This window comes from Sabethes cyaneus, chromosome 2 (genome assembly GCF_943734655.1).
Source record: "Sabethes cyaneus chromosome 2, idSabCyanKW18_F2, whole genome shotgun sequence".
NCBI classification, from domain to species: domain Eukaryota; kingdom Metazoa; phylum Arthropoda; class Insecta; order Diptera; family Culicidae; genus Sabethes; species Sabethes cyaneus.
The window spans coordinates 237,360,103-237,377,083 of NC_071354.1; the positions used below are offsets into that span (position 1 = coordinate 237,360,103).

Genomic DNA, 16,981 nt, shown 5'->3' on the forward strand with positions numbered 1-16,981 from the left:
TCCTTGAAACCAAACGTGACGCCATTGTCGTTGTACCGCTGTTTTGTCGATTTTAAATACAGTAGGATTTCGAATTTGGCAACAAATGCGTGTTGCTTATGTTGCCAAAATCGACATCCTTTTGAACTGAAGCAACTGAATAGAAATGTGTCAAACTTTGAAGAATCTTATATATAAAAATGGATTTCTGTCTGTCTGTCTGTCTGTCGGGATGTTCCTTATGGAATCAACAAAAACTACTGAACCAATCGGCGTGAAATTTTGCATGTAGAGGTTTTTGGGGCCAGGAAAGGTTTTAGTGATGGTTAGAGACCCCTCCCCCACTAAGAGGGGGGGCTCCCATAAAAATGGAACACAAATTTCTGCATAACTGCATAACTAATCAAGCAAATAAACAAAATCTGGCACGTGGGTGTTCTTGGTAACAATAATTTATTCTATGGTAAGTTGGAACCCCTCCCCTCTTTAGAAGGGGAATTATGACTCCTCTCCCCTTTAAGAGGGGGGGGGGGCTTCCATACAAATGAAATACAAATTTCCTCATAGCTCAAGAACTAATCAAGCAAATGGAACAAAATTTGGCAAGTGAAAGTTTTCGAGGGTAAGAATATTTTCTATGGTGAATTAGGACTCCTTCCCACTTTAAGAGGGGGGGGAGCTCCTATACAAACGAAATACAAATTTCCTCATAACTCGAGAACTAATCAAGCAAATGGAACCAAATTTGGCATGCGGGAGTTTTTGGAGGCAAGAATTTTTTCTATGGTGAATTAGGACCCCTTCCCACTTTAGGAGGGGGGGCTCCTATACAAATGAAAAACAAATTTCCCCATAATTCGAGAAGTAATCAAGCAAATGGAACCAAATTTGGCATGTGGGAGTTTTAGATGGCAGAAATTTTTTCTATGGTAAATTACGACCCCTTTCTTTTTTAAGAGGGGGGGCTCCTATACAAATGAAATACAAATTTCCTTATAATTTGAGTACTAATCAAGCAAATGGAACCAAATTTGGCATGTGGGGCTTTTAGGGGGCAGAAATTTTTTCAATGATGAACTGAGACCCCTCCCCTGCTTAGGAGGGGGGGCTCCCATACAAATGAAATTCAAATTTCCTTATAACTTGAGAACTAATCAAGCAAATGGAACCAAATTTGGCATATGGGAGATTTTGGAGTCTTGAATTTATTTTATGATAGTTAGAGACCACTCACCCCTGTGGTAGGGGGATATGGACTCTCATACAAATAAAACAGAAATTTTTGCGAAACTCAAAAACTAATCGAACTCGAGAAATTCGAGATTCTTCCATAAAACATTAGTCAATAACAAGACCACAAAAACTAACACTAGATCATTCAGGACGAGACGGCTGCGAGTGTTGCCGGTGACCCGCCGACGGAAGTGCCGCCCAGGGAGGCAACTCTTCGCAGAAATCACTACTGTCTAGGTTTATTTGTTTTCCTAGGTCTACCTGGGTTTCCTGGAACGAGCGACAGCGAGTAAGGAGATGATCGCGAAATGGTACTTTCCACAAAAAAATTTTCCGTGAAATGGTACATTCCGCTTAAGGTTTTTCGCAAAATGATATTCGGCGAAATGTTGTACAATCATGGCGAATATTACTATCCGCTTTCTGGCTATGCAATGAGGGGACAGGGGAGTTGTTTTCTACTTTACTGTGAGGAAAAATTACAAATTTGTATATTAAACTACTCATTCCTGGTAACTAATAAGCATTAACATAAACAGCAAATCAACATATCTGGCATTTTATGCTTCACGTTGTTGTATATTAGCTTTTTGACAGCTGTAAATTGGCTTCCAAAATTGTATTCAAATTCTTCGTGTCGGTAACTAGCTGTAAATTAGCATTGTCAGCACTATAAGAAGGTTATCAGTAAAGTAGCTGTATATTTTGCCAAAATAGCATTTGAGTAGCGTTTAAGGCGACTTAAATGCTTATTGGCCTACATTTGAATAGCATTTGTGATGCTTATTGGTTACCTGGGATGCATTCATAGTTACGTAACTGCCAAAATGAATCATCTAAGGTTGAACACCTCAGAAACTTGCAAATGTTCAAAAAGCTCACTAGGAGCTATTGTAAGTCTTTTGACACCTTGCGATAAGACGTAGTCCTACGCCAATAAAAATCTTACCTTTCGAAAGATTCAATAAACACAAACTTTTTTTTGTGCACATGCTGACGTTATCAATTTTCGTCATTTAGAACAAATAGCAAAGCAAAGGAAAGCCTAGGTGCTACATTCCGTTATCGAAACTTGACCTTCTGTTTTTATACGACAAACTTCGCAGCCAGCTGTTAGAGTGCAGGACAATTTCAGGGCCAGTTGCTACGATCCAATTGACTCTAACAGCTTCTCCCAGTCGAGATTCGAACAAACGACGACTGGCTTAGTAGGCCAGCGCCATACCTCGAAGCCAACTGGGAGGCATTTTAAACGTATACGCAAAAACTAATTGATATATTGCGAGGTTTGTTCAAAAAGTATCGCGAATTTTGAATTTTCGCGGGCTACGTATGTTCGATTTTCGATCTTTTTGTGGCATAATGTTGGTACTCATTACCCTCACTGATGTTGACAATTTTTGTATTAATTTATTATTTACTGTATCCGAAGATTCACCAGAGTATTTCCGAATGGCAGCATGGGTTCGTTAAAAAACGATCAACGACGACCAACTTGATGGCTTACGTTTCATCGCTGAGCAGTGCACTTGATAAACGTCAGTAAGTCGATGCCGTTTACATCGATTTTGCAAAGGCTTTCGATAAAGTGCCGCATAGAAAAAATTGGATTGCCCGAATGGTTAACACGGTGGATACTGTCGTATCTCACCGAGCGTACTGCTTACTTCCGCATAGATTCCGCATAGGAACGAGTTCACTTCCGTTTGAGATCGAATCGGATGTACCTCAAGGAAGCCATCTAGGTCCACTGCTGTTTATACTATTTGTGAACGATATGTGCACCACTATACAGTCTCGTTCGCAGATGATCTCAATTTTTTTCGTGTAGTAACGTCAGCGGCTGAGTGCTGTGCAATCCAAGCTGATATTGACGCATTATTAAACTGGCACACGCTGAAGGGGATGGAAGTGAAGGTACAGAAATGTAATGCTATCTCTTTCTGCAGAAAAAGACGCAACGTTATAACGTTCGGTTGTGTTTTTTATCGACTGGATTCAATTGTTCCTGTTAATATTTGGCAGGGCAGTCTTCAGTTTGATGTTTTCCGACGTTTCGACATTGGGTCGATCAATGGCAGATGGGACTCCAACCCGCACTCTCGCTTGGTACCCGTGTGTTTTATGCAATTAAACGGTACGGAGGTAGACCCTTCTATTAGATAGTCTCATATCTAATTTTGTCCCTCCAGTCTTAACTATTCTATTGGTTAGGCATCCATCTCCGCAAAGGCTACAAGTGTTACCGAGCAAATAGAGAACTCAACTGAATCATCAAACAACAAGCAGTGGCACAGAATTCAGGGTTGTAAGCTTTACCACCAAGCGTGGAAGCGAGAAAACGTAATGGATGTGTCTTGCTTGTGAAAAAATTGATTTGAAGCAAATTCCAGGGGGGTCAAATTCTGCAACACTCCTGCTCGCGGCAAGCTTCGTAGCAGATTACAGTTTGTTTACGCCGATAAGTTCGAGAAAAAAAGTCATGACTTGGCAAGGGATCTGTTCCTGTGACAAGCATCCCAGTATTTTTGTGAAAGATAAAATTATGGATTCGGAAGAATAAAAAAGTGAGCGCCTCAACCAACGAATTTAACCCTTGGGTAATACTCATAATGGTCTAGTTACGTTTTGGACAGTTCTAGGTAGCTACCATTACAGCAAGGATGTGCTACAATGGTACTACGACGACGGAATCTAATCCATCTCAAAAAAGCTGAATCCCCAGTTTCATCCAATGAAGAAGTATTGGGCTGAACATGAAGAAAGCAGTTACCAACGACACTGGTAAGATGAAAAATTGGTGAAACAGGGATGCACATTAGGTCGTTTTCAACTTTTGGTGGTGCAACCAACAACCAACGAAAAATCTCTACAGCTCTAGACAACAGATGATACTCGGTTGGCCGAAACCTAGAGAAGTTAGATTTTAGTAATCTAGAGTATGCAGCGACGTTTACAGCTGCTAAGACAAAATCAATTTTCTACTTTTTCTTAGCTCCACACATGGGCGGCATATGGGAGCGCATGGTAAAGAGCGTTAAAGATGCTATACGAAAACCCGACGGTGGACAGAAAATAAATTATGAAATCCTAGTTACTGAAAAACAAGGATTAGCAAATACCCGCTCTCGTATATAGCACGTATATAGCACAAAGGTAAAGGCGAAGGACTTACACCAAAATACTTCATTATCGGACATTCGTGAAAAACCTTAAGGATGCCGGTCAGTTAAGCTGAAACATTGGAAAACAGCTTTCAGAAATTCCATTTCCGAAAAATATCCACTGGATTCACAGGGTGGAATATCAAATTTTGGATCAGATTTTGGAACTGAACCACGTTATAAACAAGATTTTAGACCACATTTTTGATCAGATTTTTATGGGCCAGAACCATTAACCATATTTTGGATCGGATTTCGAGCCAGATTCCGGACCTGAACCATATTTTGGACCTGAACTACATCGAGGATTTCATTTTTTATCAACTTTTGTTTCAGATTTTGTAATAGACTTGAACTCGATTCTGAACCAATTTATGATCAGATTTTTGACAACATTTTGGATCGGGTTTTAAACCCAGATTCTAGACCTGGTCTGCACCACATTCTGGACCTGTCTCAGATTTTGGACCACATTTTTATCATGAACCATTGTTTAGATAAGACTTTAAATCTGATCGGAAATGATCACATTTTGGTCTTGATTTTTTAACAGATTCTGGACCTGAAGCAGATCTTGGAGCTACATCAGATTCTAGACCTGATTTTGGGCCTTATTTCTATCAGATTTGGACCAAATTTTGGATAATATTTTAGACCACATTTTTGATCAAATTTTGGACCAGATTCTGGATTAGGTCCGTATTTTCGATCTGGACTAGATTGCAGAGTTTTTCCAGATTTTGTAACAAATTCTGTAACCGATTAGAACTGAATTCTGGTCCACATTTTGGACTACATTTTAAATCAGATTTTAAATCAGCAACTAGATTTTGGATCCGATTTTGAAACAAATTTTGGACCAGATTCTGGATTTGATCCATATTTTCGACCTGGACTATGTCGTGGACCATATTTGTTGATATCAAATTTTGTTCCAGATTATGGAAAAGATTTTGTCTAGATTGTGGACCATGTACTTCTTATTAGGGAGTAAATGTGTTTTTGTGAAGAACGAACATTGAAAGAACTGGGAAAAATGATATGCAAACTGTGAAAAATAATTAACTGTCCAGGTGGGACCCTGTCCCAGTTCTTCCAATATTCGTTCTTCACAAAAACACATTCACTCCCTAATAAGAAATACATGGTCCACAATCTAGACTAATTTTTTTTTTCAAAATCTGGAACAAAATTTAATAAAAACAAATGTGGTTCACGATATAGTTCAGGTCGAAAATATGGATCAAATCCAGGATCTGGTCCAAAATTTGTTTCAAAATCGGATCCAAAATCTAGTTGCTGGTGAAAAATGAAGCTTAGGTTAGGATTAGCCTTTGATATGTTGTAACTGGTGTTCCTTCAATGAGGGTTGTTTAAGATTCTTGTAGGTTGACTCTGTCGACTATCCACGGCAGCTGTCTGTAATCCTCAATGGACCTTGCATTCAAGAATACTGTCAGATCATCTACCTAGAACAGATCTGACCTAGTTGGTGTAATGAAGAAAATATCCTATCATGTTGGGGAAAAGTATCGATCCGTGATTACTCCCTTGTGGTACACAAAAAAGGGTTCTATAGACGTTATATACGTCGCAACTATGTTTTACACACAATCGATGGTTAGCATCAAATAGTAATTTACATTGATTTTTTTTCAAATATTTTGCGTTTTACCAGATCCAACATTTGAATCTTGGATATCACAATGCTTCATGTGAATTTATTGAAATTTTCCATCGAAGAAGGTTTTCGAGGTAGCGAATGCTGGGCACTTTTGTTAAATATACTATCTTACTATGCTTCAGTAAAGTTATGCTTCAGTCACTGACTGACTATGCGTTAAACATCTATTCTCACTGCCACGGCCTCTATTATTACACTGTCTTTTCCAGTAGTTGTTCTATAGAATGCGGGCATTTTAGTCAATTTCGAAGGGTCCGAGTGTTTGAATTTCAATAGCATATTATCAGAATGATAAATTATAGTAATTTCCTTATTTCTCACTTCCATTACTTACAGACCTTGATCAACATGGCTTATTGCTGTCTGGTCCTGCTCGGCAAATCGATCCAGAAGGTGGTCTTTGGTGAACTACGAATCTCAGAGCAACAGGTAAGCTAAATATACACCACACCTATATATCCAACATCCTGCAACACAGTCTTGCTCTGCGTTCCAATTACGATCGAAGGCCGCGACGCGGCGCGGCGCCAGGGGCTTGACACTGTAAACCGACTTACTGTGTTAAGCCGCGTTTTTTCTATCTTAGCCCAACTTTGACTTTGGTAGTCGGTCCACCGAGCGATCATAAACCACACTGAGCGACCGGTTTTGGAGTCAATTTCGTTAGAAGCCAAAAAAAAAGGAAACATTTATGGCATCGTTAAATACAGTGTTTTTATTTTAGCTTTTGGTTAATGTGAAATGAAATGTCGACGGTGCACGGTGCAGGATAAAAGGTTAGCCGGCTTCACGTTCCATTTTCGGAGCTTCCGGCGCGCGCTCGAGCTCACAACTAATCCCTGTACGATTTTTGAAACTTAACAGTTAAATGCTTAACCTTAAAAAGAATCCGTTCTGAACTTGTTCACCTAGAACCACTCACCTGAAAGCAAGTGTGTGATTTGGCATTGAACTTTTGTGAAAAATGGGTTGCAAAAGAATGAACAAAAAAAAAACTACTAATAAATTGGAGATGGTTCGAACCGAAACTGTGCCACTATGATTATAAATTAAATTAATTGAATTTCCGATTCAACATTGAAAGCCGGATTTTGTTTAAACAACGATAAGCATTTTGCGTCAATCGATGCTAGTTAGGTAGCTGTCCTTGCGCGTGCGAATTGGAACTGTCTCACCTTTTGTATTGGAACCGAGTGCTACCGGACCGTCATCGGAAGCTGCTCGAAAATTTCTAATCTTTGTGGGTCGGTCGGTCGACTCGTTCGAAATCTAGGTCTAGGTGCTCAAAATGATGCAGATGAAGAAATCGTGCCGCTGCGAACCTTCGATTCAGTTCGAAGAAACCTTTCGCCGCCAGTGCAGAGCTGCAGAACAGCGCAGCGGAGGCTCGCTCATTGTGACGTGCTTGCAAATGTGGTCTGAAAATGGAGGCACTGGATCTTTCCGTCGTCCGGCAGGAAACCGTAAACGTGAGGGACAACTTCGAACTTCGCCTGCCTTATATGTCGTCCTCATTCCAGTTTTATTGGAGGTTTTATATAAAATAGTTTTTTTCTTCTTCTTGTTTCCTTTCTTTCCAGCACATGAAGGACAAATTTTGGAACTTTATATTCTACAAGTTCATTTTCGTGTTTGGCGTCGTTAATGTGCAGTATCTACACGAGGTGAGTTGGCTGTTGATCGATACAACAAGAGGAACAAAAAGGGGTTGACATCATTTTGATTTTTACGGTAATTTTAATTTAACTCTTGGCCAGTAAATTGGGGTTTTTATTGAGGCAATTCAATAATTGGGGTCACGCCGCTTTTGGAGAGTTATAAAAGCGTAATTTTTTAATATCAAGTGACCCGTTTAAATTATTTTTTTTATGTTTTATGACCTTAAAATCTTTTGTCATTCACTAATTTGTTTCCTGAATGTAAAAATACTTTAATACATCATTATTTCGACAATTTTGTTACTGATGTTCAACCCAATCATACCTTTACTTTAGCTTGAAGCTAATAATTCTTTATTTTGTTTTGTCTAATTTTAGGTCCTGCTGTGGGTGTCGTGGTTTTCTGTGCTCGGTTTCCTTCATCTACTGTCGCAGCTGAGCAAGGATCGATTCGAATACGTAAGTAAAATTGTAAAAAAATAAAACAGTTAATATTTCGGATCACTAGTGTGCCCAGACATAAACCAAAACGCGGAGCACTCGACCTTTCAGCAGAATGTTGTTAGCCTGGCAAAACGGAGTAATCCTAGGATTGCGAAGCTATTATTACTTGTCCCCAAAAAAATTACGGCCGGCTAGGTAGAAAATTTCACACGGACACAGGATGCATTTGTATTTAAAACCAAAGTTGAAATTGAACTTTAAATCGGACCTTGCTTGAGGACATTAAGTAAGACTTGAATTTTTATTAATTTGGGCTTGATGCTTTACTTACTAGGCCCGCCTAGTTAGCTCCAGAGTACGATGCTGGCCTAACAAGCCAGTCGTCGTATGTTCGAATCTCGAATGGACGGTGTCGTTACAGAGTTAATATAATCTTTGCACTAGCCCCGTAATTTTCCTGAACTCTAATAAGCGGCGGCGGAGTCTGTCGATAAAGAAGGGTCAAGTTCTGAAGGACGTTTATATCAATTGCTTTGCTTTACTTCATAATGAACTGGAAATTGGACTTAAAATTGGATTTGATATTAGACTTATAATTGAAATTAGTATAATTTGGTTCATGAAATTAGACACACGAAGTTTTACTTAAAATTAAAACTGATTGACATTTTTCGTCTTATTCTCTCTCACGTTTTACCTTTTTTCTGTTTCTTTTTCTTCCTTTTCCCTGTTTTATCACTTTTTGCACCGGATTTTTTCATTTTTGGTACCGTTTTCTTGGTTTAGCCCTTCTTCTTTTGTTTTCTTTTCTTTTTCATCCCATGTTTTCTGTTTCATTATTCCGTTTTTCTTTGTTTCCTGTCTCGTTCATATTTTATTTCCCGCATTTCGACTTTTTTCTTCTTTTTTTCCCCTTTTTGGTATCTACTCTTTGTGTTTTTTTTTTAATTCTTTTATCTCCTTTCATTCTTGTTTTCTCATCTTCGTGTGTTTCATTTTTCTTTCTGATGCTTCGTTTTTCATCTTTTCTGTCACGTTTATTTTGTTGTTGCCTTCTGTGGGGAAATAAAAAGAGTAAATCGACGAAGAAAGAGAAAACTATTTCTTCGTCGATTTACTCTTTTTATTTCTCGTTTTCCATCTTTTTATCTCTCATTTATAATCTGTTTTTCATGTTTTCCTTTTTTGTCCTATCTTTCTGCTTGTATGTATGGTTTCTCATTTTTCTCGTTTCCTCCATCGGTTTTTTTTTTCTCCCTCTCTCTCTCTCCCTCCTCTCTCTCTCTCTCTCTTCTTTTCCCTTTTGGTTTATCCTGTTTTCTCTTCTATATTCCATTTCTTTTCTCGGTTTCCTTCTCTTCCTTTTTCTTTTCTATGATTTCTGTAATATTTTGCTCGTTTTTCATTTACGTCTGTTCCCCCGAGCAGGAGCGAAGAGCAAAATAATACAAAAACAATATCAAACTGTGTTATAATGGTATATTTTGTTATTGAATAGATATGAAGATACATTGATAACACGTTTTGTTATTGAGTAGATATTTAAAACAGTGGTTGTAAGATGAGTATAATAACTGATTTTGTTATCATATCTTATTTTGGCCTTAAAATGACATTCGATATATTTCATACAATTTTTTTTATTGATTAAAGAAATTTTAGATTATAAATATTTTATAAAAGGAATTTTTAACATCTCATATACTACTGCACTTGTTAGTCAAAACCTTAACCCTCTAGTGCCCAAATTTTTGATTTGCTTGAAAAAATTTAAAAATGCTCATTTCGTGGCTAGAATAATGGAAAAAATATTCTCTAATTACTAAGTTCAGGAATAGTTTGATTATTTATAGAAATTCGTAACCCGCCAATTGGCGGGGTTGGACACCTGGACGCAAAAAAGTTGCAAAATCAAATTTTTCAATTTAATTCGGGACCTCAATTTCAGAACATCTATAACAGTGCTAGTATTTATGAAACTAGTTATAATGAGCTTCAACTGAAATTTTTGACCATATGGCCGATTCCAGGTCCCGGACGAGTTCCTTCGAAATCCGTTCCGTACTTGAATCAGAAAAGAAACCCTCCCCGGGCCCGGAACCGGTCATACGGCCTCTGTGAGACATGAGATGATCGCCAATCGCTATTTTGTCGAGTGCTGATGTTTTTTGATATGCGACACGACATAATTTACTGATGCTGAAATGTCCCTTTATGGGAACCGGTTCCGGATTTATAATATCCCCCCCCCCGAATTCGGATGGCGCGCACCATGGCTCATAACTGCGGCAAAGTAACTGATATGTCCACAGTCGATGATATGCTTACAAAAATCAACAGGTTTCAAACAAGTTTTAAATATTTGGCAACTTTATCTAAAAGAGCCATGTCACGGTCGCCCTAGGAACTCCGGAATAACTCCGGGACCATATGACATATGGCTATTATCTATAGATATTATGAAAATAGAAAATATTTCCGGAAAAATTCCCAAATTTGGTGAAAAAATATTGAAAGATAAAAAACTTACCGCCATTTTAGTGAATTTTGCAGTGCTAAAAATGAAGTAGACCCTAGAGGGGTTAATCGAAGCGTCTTGCGGAGGAAAACTAGACTTGACTTCCAGCTTGAATGCATCATTGAATCTCCTTGCCCGTAATATTGTCGGCGGAGACCAGAGATCCCAAATATATGAACTCATCAACCACTTCCAGTTCATCGTTGTCTATAGTCATTGTCCGTGGGAAGCGAATCTTTCACAGAAACAGTTGTATGTTCAAATTTGGCAATGGATTCAGCAGAATCACCACGATCTTGCCTATTGATGTCCTTATCAGTAAGCAGTTTGCTTTTGGGGATTCTATTACTCCGAATAGTTCCCAGTCGTATATTCCTCTCGTTCCTCTCGAGTGGAGATCATAAAATCAATATCGTAATTTAAAAGGTAATGTCGCATAATAATAATCGAAAAATATGATTTTTAAAATCCGGCAAAATTTTAGAAAGGCGAACATCAACATTAGTAGCTGCTCCCAAGTCAGGATTGCCTACACCATAATATGCTTTGAAACTGTAACCTGAAACTGTAATTCATTCAATTTGTTCATTAACACAAACTTATTAAGCGGTATAGATTAAAATTTGCGGTTTTAAAATAGTCTATGATGGATCCCATTTTGAATAATATTGTCTTGCTTATCAAGAATTTGTCGTTAAGAGGTAAAATTCGCCGGGTTTCAATGAATCTGTTTCTTGGTTATAGGGTTATGGTTTTCAAATACCATAAAATGCAAAAATGTTTTGTGATATAGCTATAAAGCGTTATATTGCAGCTCGTCAAAATGCGCACTGAAAATTAGGTGATAAATCCTGTAAATTACCCTTCCATATTAATCCCACTGCATGCTTGTGTATTTTTTAAGGCATATAAAAGAAGCTAACAAGGCCTATAACAATAATTTGTAGCTTAAACTCGAAAAAAATCAATAAATACAACGAAAACAACACGTTGTCAAATTACCAAAAAAAGTTGACGTTAATGCCCAACCCCACCAATTGGCGGGGTCAGTTCCTTGATAAAAATCGGCCAGTTCCTAAACTTTTTATCGCAAATTTCCTTTTTTACCATGAAGTACAACTTATCAGCTACTCACCAATAATTTTTTTGTTCATTTATTCCAAGAAATAAGCAATTCTCGCGTAACTTTTCAAAAGGACCTATCTAACAAAACACTTTTTGCCAGTAAAGCGCGCGCGAAGATTGATGAAATATTATTTGAAAGTGTTTAAAACTGAATCATTTTTTTTTTATTCTGTCCTCGGCAAAGTCAGTATGCATAAAAGTACTTTGTCATAATAAAGAGATCTTGTAATTTTATGCAGAATTTACATTGAATAAGCCCAAAAAGTTACATAGGACATTTTTTCAACCGGAATGTACATTGGACATATTACATAGGTCGCTTTGATTAACTTATTGTTGGATTGGTCGTTTTGAATTTTCTCATTTCATCGTCCCGGTAACGCGATATTTCTATGATACGATTTCAATATCATGATATTTAACATAGTGGCTATACATACGAGCAGGAACGGGGCAAAATTTCTTCTAACGTCTAAGAACATAAGACTTTCGTTCAAATCGCTATGTGTAATCAATAAATAATTTGAGTCGCTCAGAAGGAAAGGGGTGTAAGTGACAAAAAGTATATTTCGAGAAAATCGGATCCAAAGTTAAGCTAGAAGTCAGCTAGAAAATTCGTCAGGTTAAAATACAAAACTAATGGCGCACTATGGTTCTGTTAACTTCACTTTATTAATTTCTATTGAAATCTTGGAAAAGCATTTTATAATTTTTGGGAGATATAAGACATTTTTGAAAATGTTATTTGCACTTACACACCCCTTTCCTTCCAAGCGAAACCCAACTTTTATTTTGCTCTTTTTTTCATGTTTCTAAAAAAGTCATTAAACGGTAAAATTTTGACACGAATTTTCTAGCATGCATAAAACCATGCTCAAAGTATCGTTTCCTATCATTATCTCGATTTTTTCAATTTTGTCACTTACACCCCTTTCCTTCTGAGCGACTCATTTATCATCTTCTGACGATTAATTTAACATTCTTAACAGATCTGATTTTTATGTTTAACAGATTTGATTCACTAGTATGATTTGATTCATATGACTGCATAAACAAATTTAACAAATACCGGCCAGCTATTAGTTGTGTGCTGAGCAGGGCCCGGCATCGTCGAAACAAATAAATGAAACTGACTTTCTCTTACCTTCGCTTCGTACATGAAGTGACTTGCTTCATTTATTGAACAGAACGTTTCAAGCAAGCTTCGGTTGAAGTTGGTGGTTGTTTCAATTGACGATGGCAGAAAATCAGGCACGATTGGTCGACATTACCTAGGTTAACTTTAATATGCGTTGCATTGTAGGAAAGATTACTCAAAATCAATTTATTTGCATTTAAAGTTGCTAGTATTCTTCTGAATATTTGATAGAAAAGTACAAATGAAAAGTTGAAACCGATAGTCATGATGAAGTGAAGCCCGTTTCGCTGACGCTGACTGAAGCCAGTTTGAAACTGAAGCGGTCCTGTTTCTGTTGAAATCGAAGCTTCACTACTTCATTGTTAAATGACGCTATGCAATTGAAGGTGACGTTGTCGGGCCCTGGTGCTGAGCGCTATTCTCAATGTAAGCAACATTGGTACCCGTTTGCTCGCTGCTAGGTAAGATGTTACTCTGTAGTCGACTGCTGTGATATCAAATTCATGTGACCGCAGATCCACTATTTGTCATAAGCTATACAGATCATGATTTGTACAGTTGGCGATATCTTTCAATATCGTCCATTTTCCATTATCCAAAACATGTAGGGGAATGACCCCGGTTATGAAAAAGGTTTTGTATTTTGGTCATAGTTTTTTGATCGGATCATTCAATCTCGAATCTTTTAAAAGCATATAAAAGTTTGAAGACATACATATCCTTTTGCTAAAGACTGCGTATTTTTTCGCTTGAAACAAAAAAGTTATAATAAAATTAGAAAACAGGGTATTTTTTGCCAACAAAAGTGCCCCCGGTTGTAAAACACTTTGCAAATCCATTAAACAGAAAATAAACAAAGAAATACAGATGGAAAATAATATATAAAAATTATTTATTAACGAAAACTCCTTAAATACAGTCATTTATCAGTTTCTTTATTTAATCATCCAAATCTGAATTGCTTTAGACACATTTCAGCGTTACGGGACACAATTAGCATCCATTTTTACTGTAAAATTAACTTTTGTTTCACCAAATTTATAGTAAATAGCTTGTAAAATTGGTGACTAAAAGGGACTTTACTTTGCAGGTGTATGCCAAAGATTTGGTTTAAATGGAACTGATTTGCATAGTGGACGTAGTGTCCCGTAACGCTTGAATGTGTCTTTAAATGTATGTAAAAACAGGAAGATTTAGATTCCAAATAAGCCAATTTCGTTAATCGTATGCCTGCATAGTATTTTAACCGTTATGTGTGCGACAAAAAAAACACCTTTAGCAGGGCGACAAGGGTACCCGGGTACCCAAAATTGATATTGTTATAATATCAACAATTTTAAACCGATTTTGATGAAATAGGTGTCATTTGATTCGTTAATTAATCTAGTTTTGAATTACCTGGCCGTTTGGCCATTAAAAGACATACGGGGCCCGAAAATCCGGAATTCCGACAGAGTGTCCGCTATGAGGTAGAGAACTGATTGTATTGCAGGAAAATCAGTCATGCGGATATAAAAAATCTAAAAATTCATACAATGAACTATTTCATATAATGAGATGAATCAGGTTGGCCATTCCGGAGTAGGTTCCTGTGGGGTCATGGGTGGCCAGTCTAGGATTGGAGGTAAAACCTAGCAATATGGGTATCAAAGTTCTTGGAAATAGTTCGGTAGGTGATATTTTTTACATTTCGATGTATTTTGATTGGTTATTTCGAAAATGGTTTCTACGGGGTCACAGATGATACCGCAGAATTCAAGATAATGCTTATCATTATCAGAACAGTTTAAAACGTAGAACCATCCGTTATACATTTGGAATCAGTTCCGAAATTATTAATCAGTACTAAACTGGCCACTGTGGGGACTGAGTACCCTTCGTACAGAATATCGCTTATACCAGCATCAGAATATGCATCACGCATCTCCGCAGTGATGCGCTCTGCAACAGACGGTTTGAGCGGCTCGGTTAATTATCGTGTCGGCAACCATCGGTATCGTCTAGATTCCGACCGTGGTCAAAGTGCTGACTGCTGACCACAGCTCAGTCGATTGCGGTTAGTTGGACAAGTGAGACTTGGGCGATTCTTTGTGTCGGTTAAATTCTAGTTTGCACAAATGGCGATCGTGACAGGATAGTTCCTATTTTAATAGTACCGTACAGATTCTTTTTCAAATTGTTTGTTCGGTTTTATGTGAAAGAATCGCCTAAGAAAGCTATTATCTACGAACCAAGTGTGAAAAAGTGTGTAATAGTTTATAATGTTGGTTTTTTTCAGCTTTGGTGCAATTTTTTTGTTCGAAATACGTGTTATAGTTACAGTGCGCTATTGTATTGCCATTGTGTGAAAATCGGTTACTAACCTTTTTCAACTTCGCCATCGCGATTAAAGAGAGAGAAACTGGTCGGCGACGACAACTAGCAAGAAAGGTGTTCCTGTTTGGTTGATCGCCACCAGTGTCGTTTTCTCTGTTCGCGACTTGATCGCGAATCTTAAAACGTTGCGGAAGGTAAGTCAAGTATTGCTCTATTGTTCTTGGCGAGGCAATTTTTTTTAGCAGACGATGTTGGATTCTGAACGTAAGTGTTTTTATATTATTTTCTTCTCTCTCTGGGAGTATGGAGAAAAGTGTTGCACTGTTTGTGCGCTGGTCGTTCAGTTGATGGTGAGTATTTGATACTTGTAATGTTTGTATGTTTCGAGTAGCCGACTGGCATCGTGCCTGCCAAACAGCTGCGCCAAAGTATACGAGCTGGCGAGCGCAGATAATTGCATTGTTGTTTTAAAACAGGAGTTGTATAGCGAGATAGTATACCAAACTTTTTGCTTTGTACATGGGAGAAACGAAGCAGAGTGTGGTACTGATAGCTTTGTTGGTAGAATGAGGCTAAATAGGTAACCGTCATCAGGGGTTGCCTTCTAGCCGGGAAAAGGCAATTTGTTTTGCAAGGGTCAGGGCTGTATTCGGCCACTTAAATTGCGCGTGTGCGACGTGCTTCATCTAAAATCCGTCCATTTTAGTAAAAAAATATTGCTCACATGTGTATTGAAATATTATTACTTGTTACACGGGTTGTTTGTTTCGAATGCATAATCCCAGAATGGGTAAGAACTTGAACTTGAAGAATGTTTTTATTTATTTATTTGTTCAATCTGATGCTGTTGTCTACATGAATAAAAACTAAAGCTCCTGAACAGTTGTTGCTTAAATTTACTACAAGAAATATGGAAACAAAATAATTGTATACATCATAAAACGAATGGGTTCAATCTGGCCATATTCGGTGTGTCTAAAGTCAGGTCATAGATACTCTCTATTTCGTAGAAAGCTTGGGATGGCTTCGATGTTAATTCGAAACAGGATCACATGGCAATCCAATTCGCTGCCAAAAATTTTTCCAAAGAAGAGAATCCTTTTACGTCGTCTTTCCAATGTGTCCACATGCAATAAACGATAGCGGTCTTGATACGGAGGCAGATTGTAATTCTCCATGGAAGATATTTAGGCGCGTATCGAATGAATTTGCGTTGGATGGCTTCCAATCTGTACGACCAAATACCTGTATAAGAGCTGCGTATTCAATTACGGATTGCACGAGAAAATACTAAAGCGCACACAGGTAATATGGAGCGCGAAATTCCTTGGTGACTCGAAAGAAATCCCAGATTTTTTATGTTCTTCGCTATTAAGCACGAGTAATGCTCACGAGACGAGAGCTTCTCGTCCAGCTGTACACTACGTCTTTGATGACAGAGACTTTTCAGTGACTCGCCATCAATATCATAGTTTGAATCGGGCTCTTTTTTGCGTTTGAAAGAGATGACCGAGTATTTACGCACACTGATGAGAAGCTCGTTCATTTTGCACTAAACGACGAAGATGTTGAAAAGTCTGAAGCTCGCGACAACCTTCAATAACAACGCTTCTTAATTATCTTGCTTCTATTCCGATAAAAGTCTTGGTCTACATAACCGACACAATTGATGACTCCAAATTCAGAATATAAATGTACAGTGCGACGTGACCATAATTAAAT

General features: G+C 37.8%; 1 protein-coding gene across 1 annotated transcript in view; it reads left to right on the forward strand.

Annotated features, from left to right (window-relative positions):
- LOC128738932 (E3 ubiquitin-protein ligase AMFR-like) overlaps window positions 1-16,981 on the forward strand; it is a 118,287-nt gene that overhangs the window by 38,730 nt on the left and 62,576 nt on the right. The window contains exons 3-5 of the mRNA XM_053834426.1: window positions 6,397-6,489; window positions 7,641-7,724; window positions 8,097-8,177. Coding sequence (XP_053690401.1) covers window positions 6,397-6,489; window positions 7,641-7,724; window positions 8,097-8,177 — 258 coding nt within the window. The remainder of the gene's footprint in view (window positions 1-6,396; window positions 6,490-7,640; window positions 7,725-8,096; window positions 8,178-16,981) is intronic.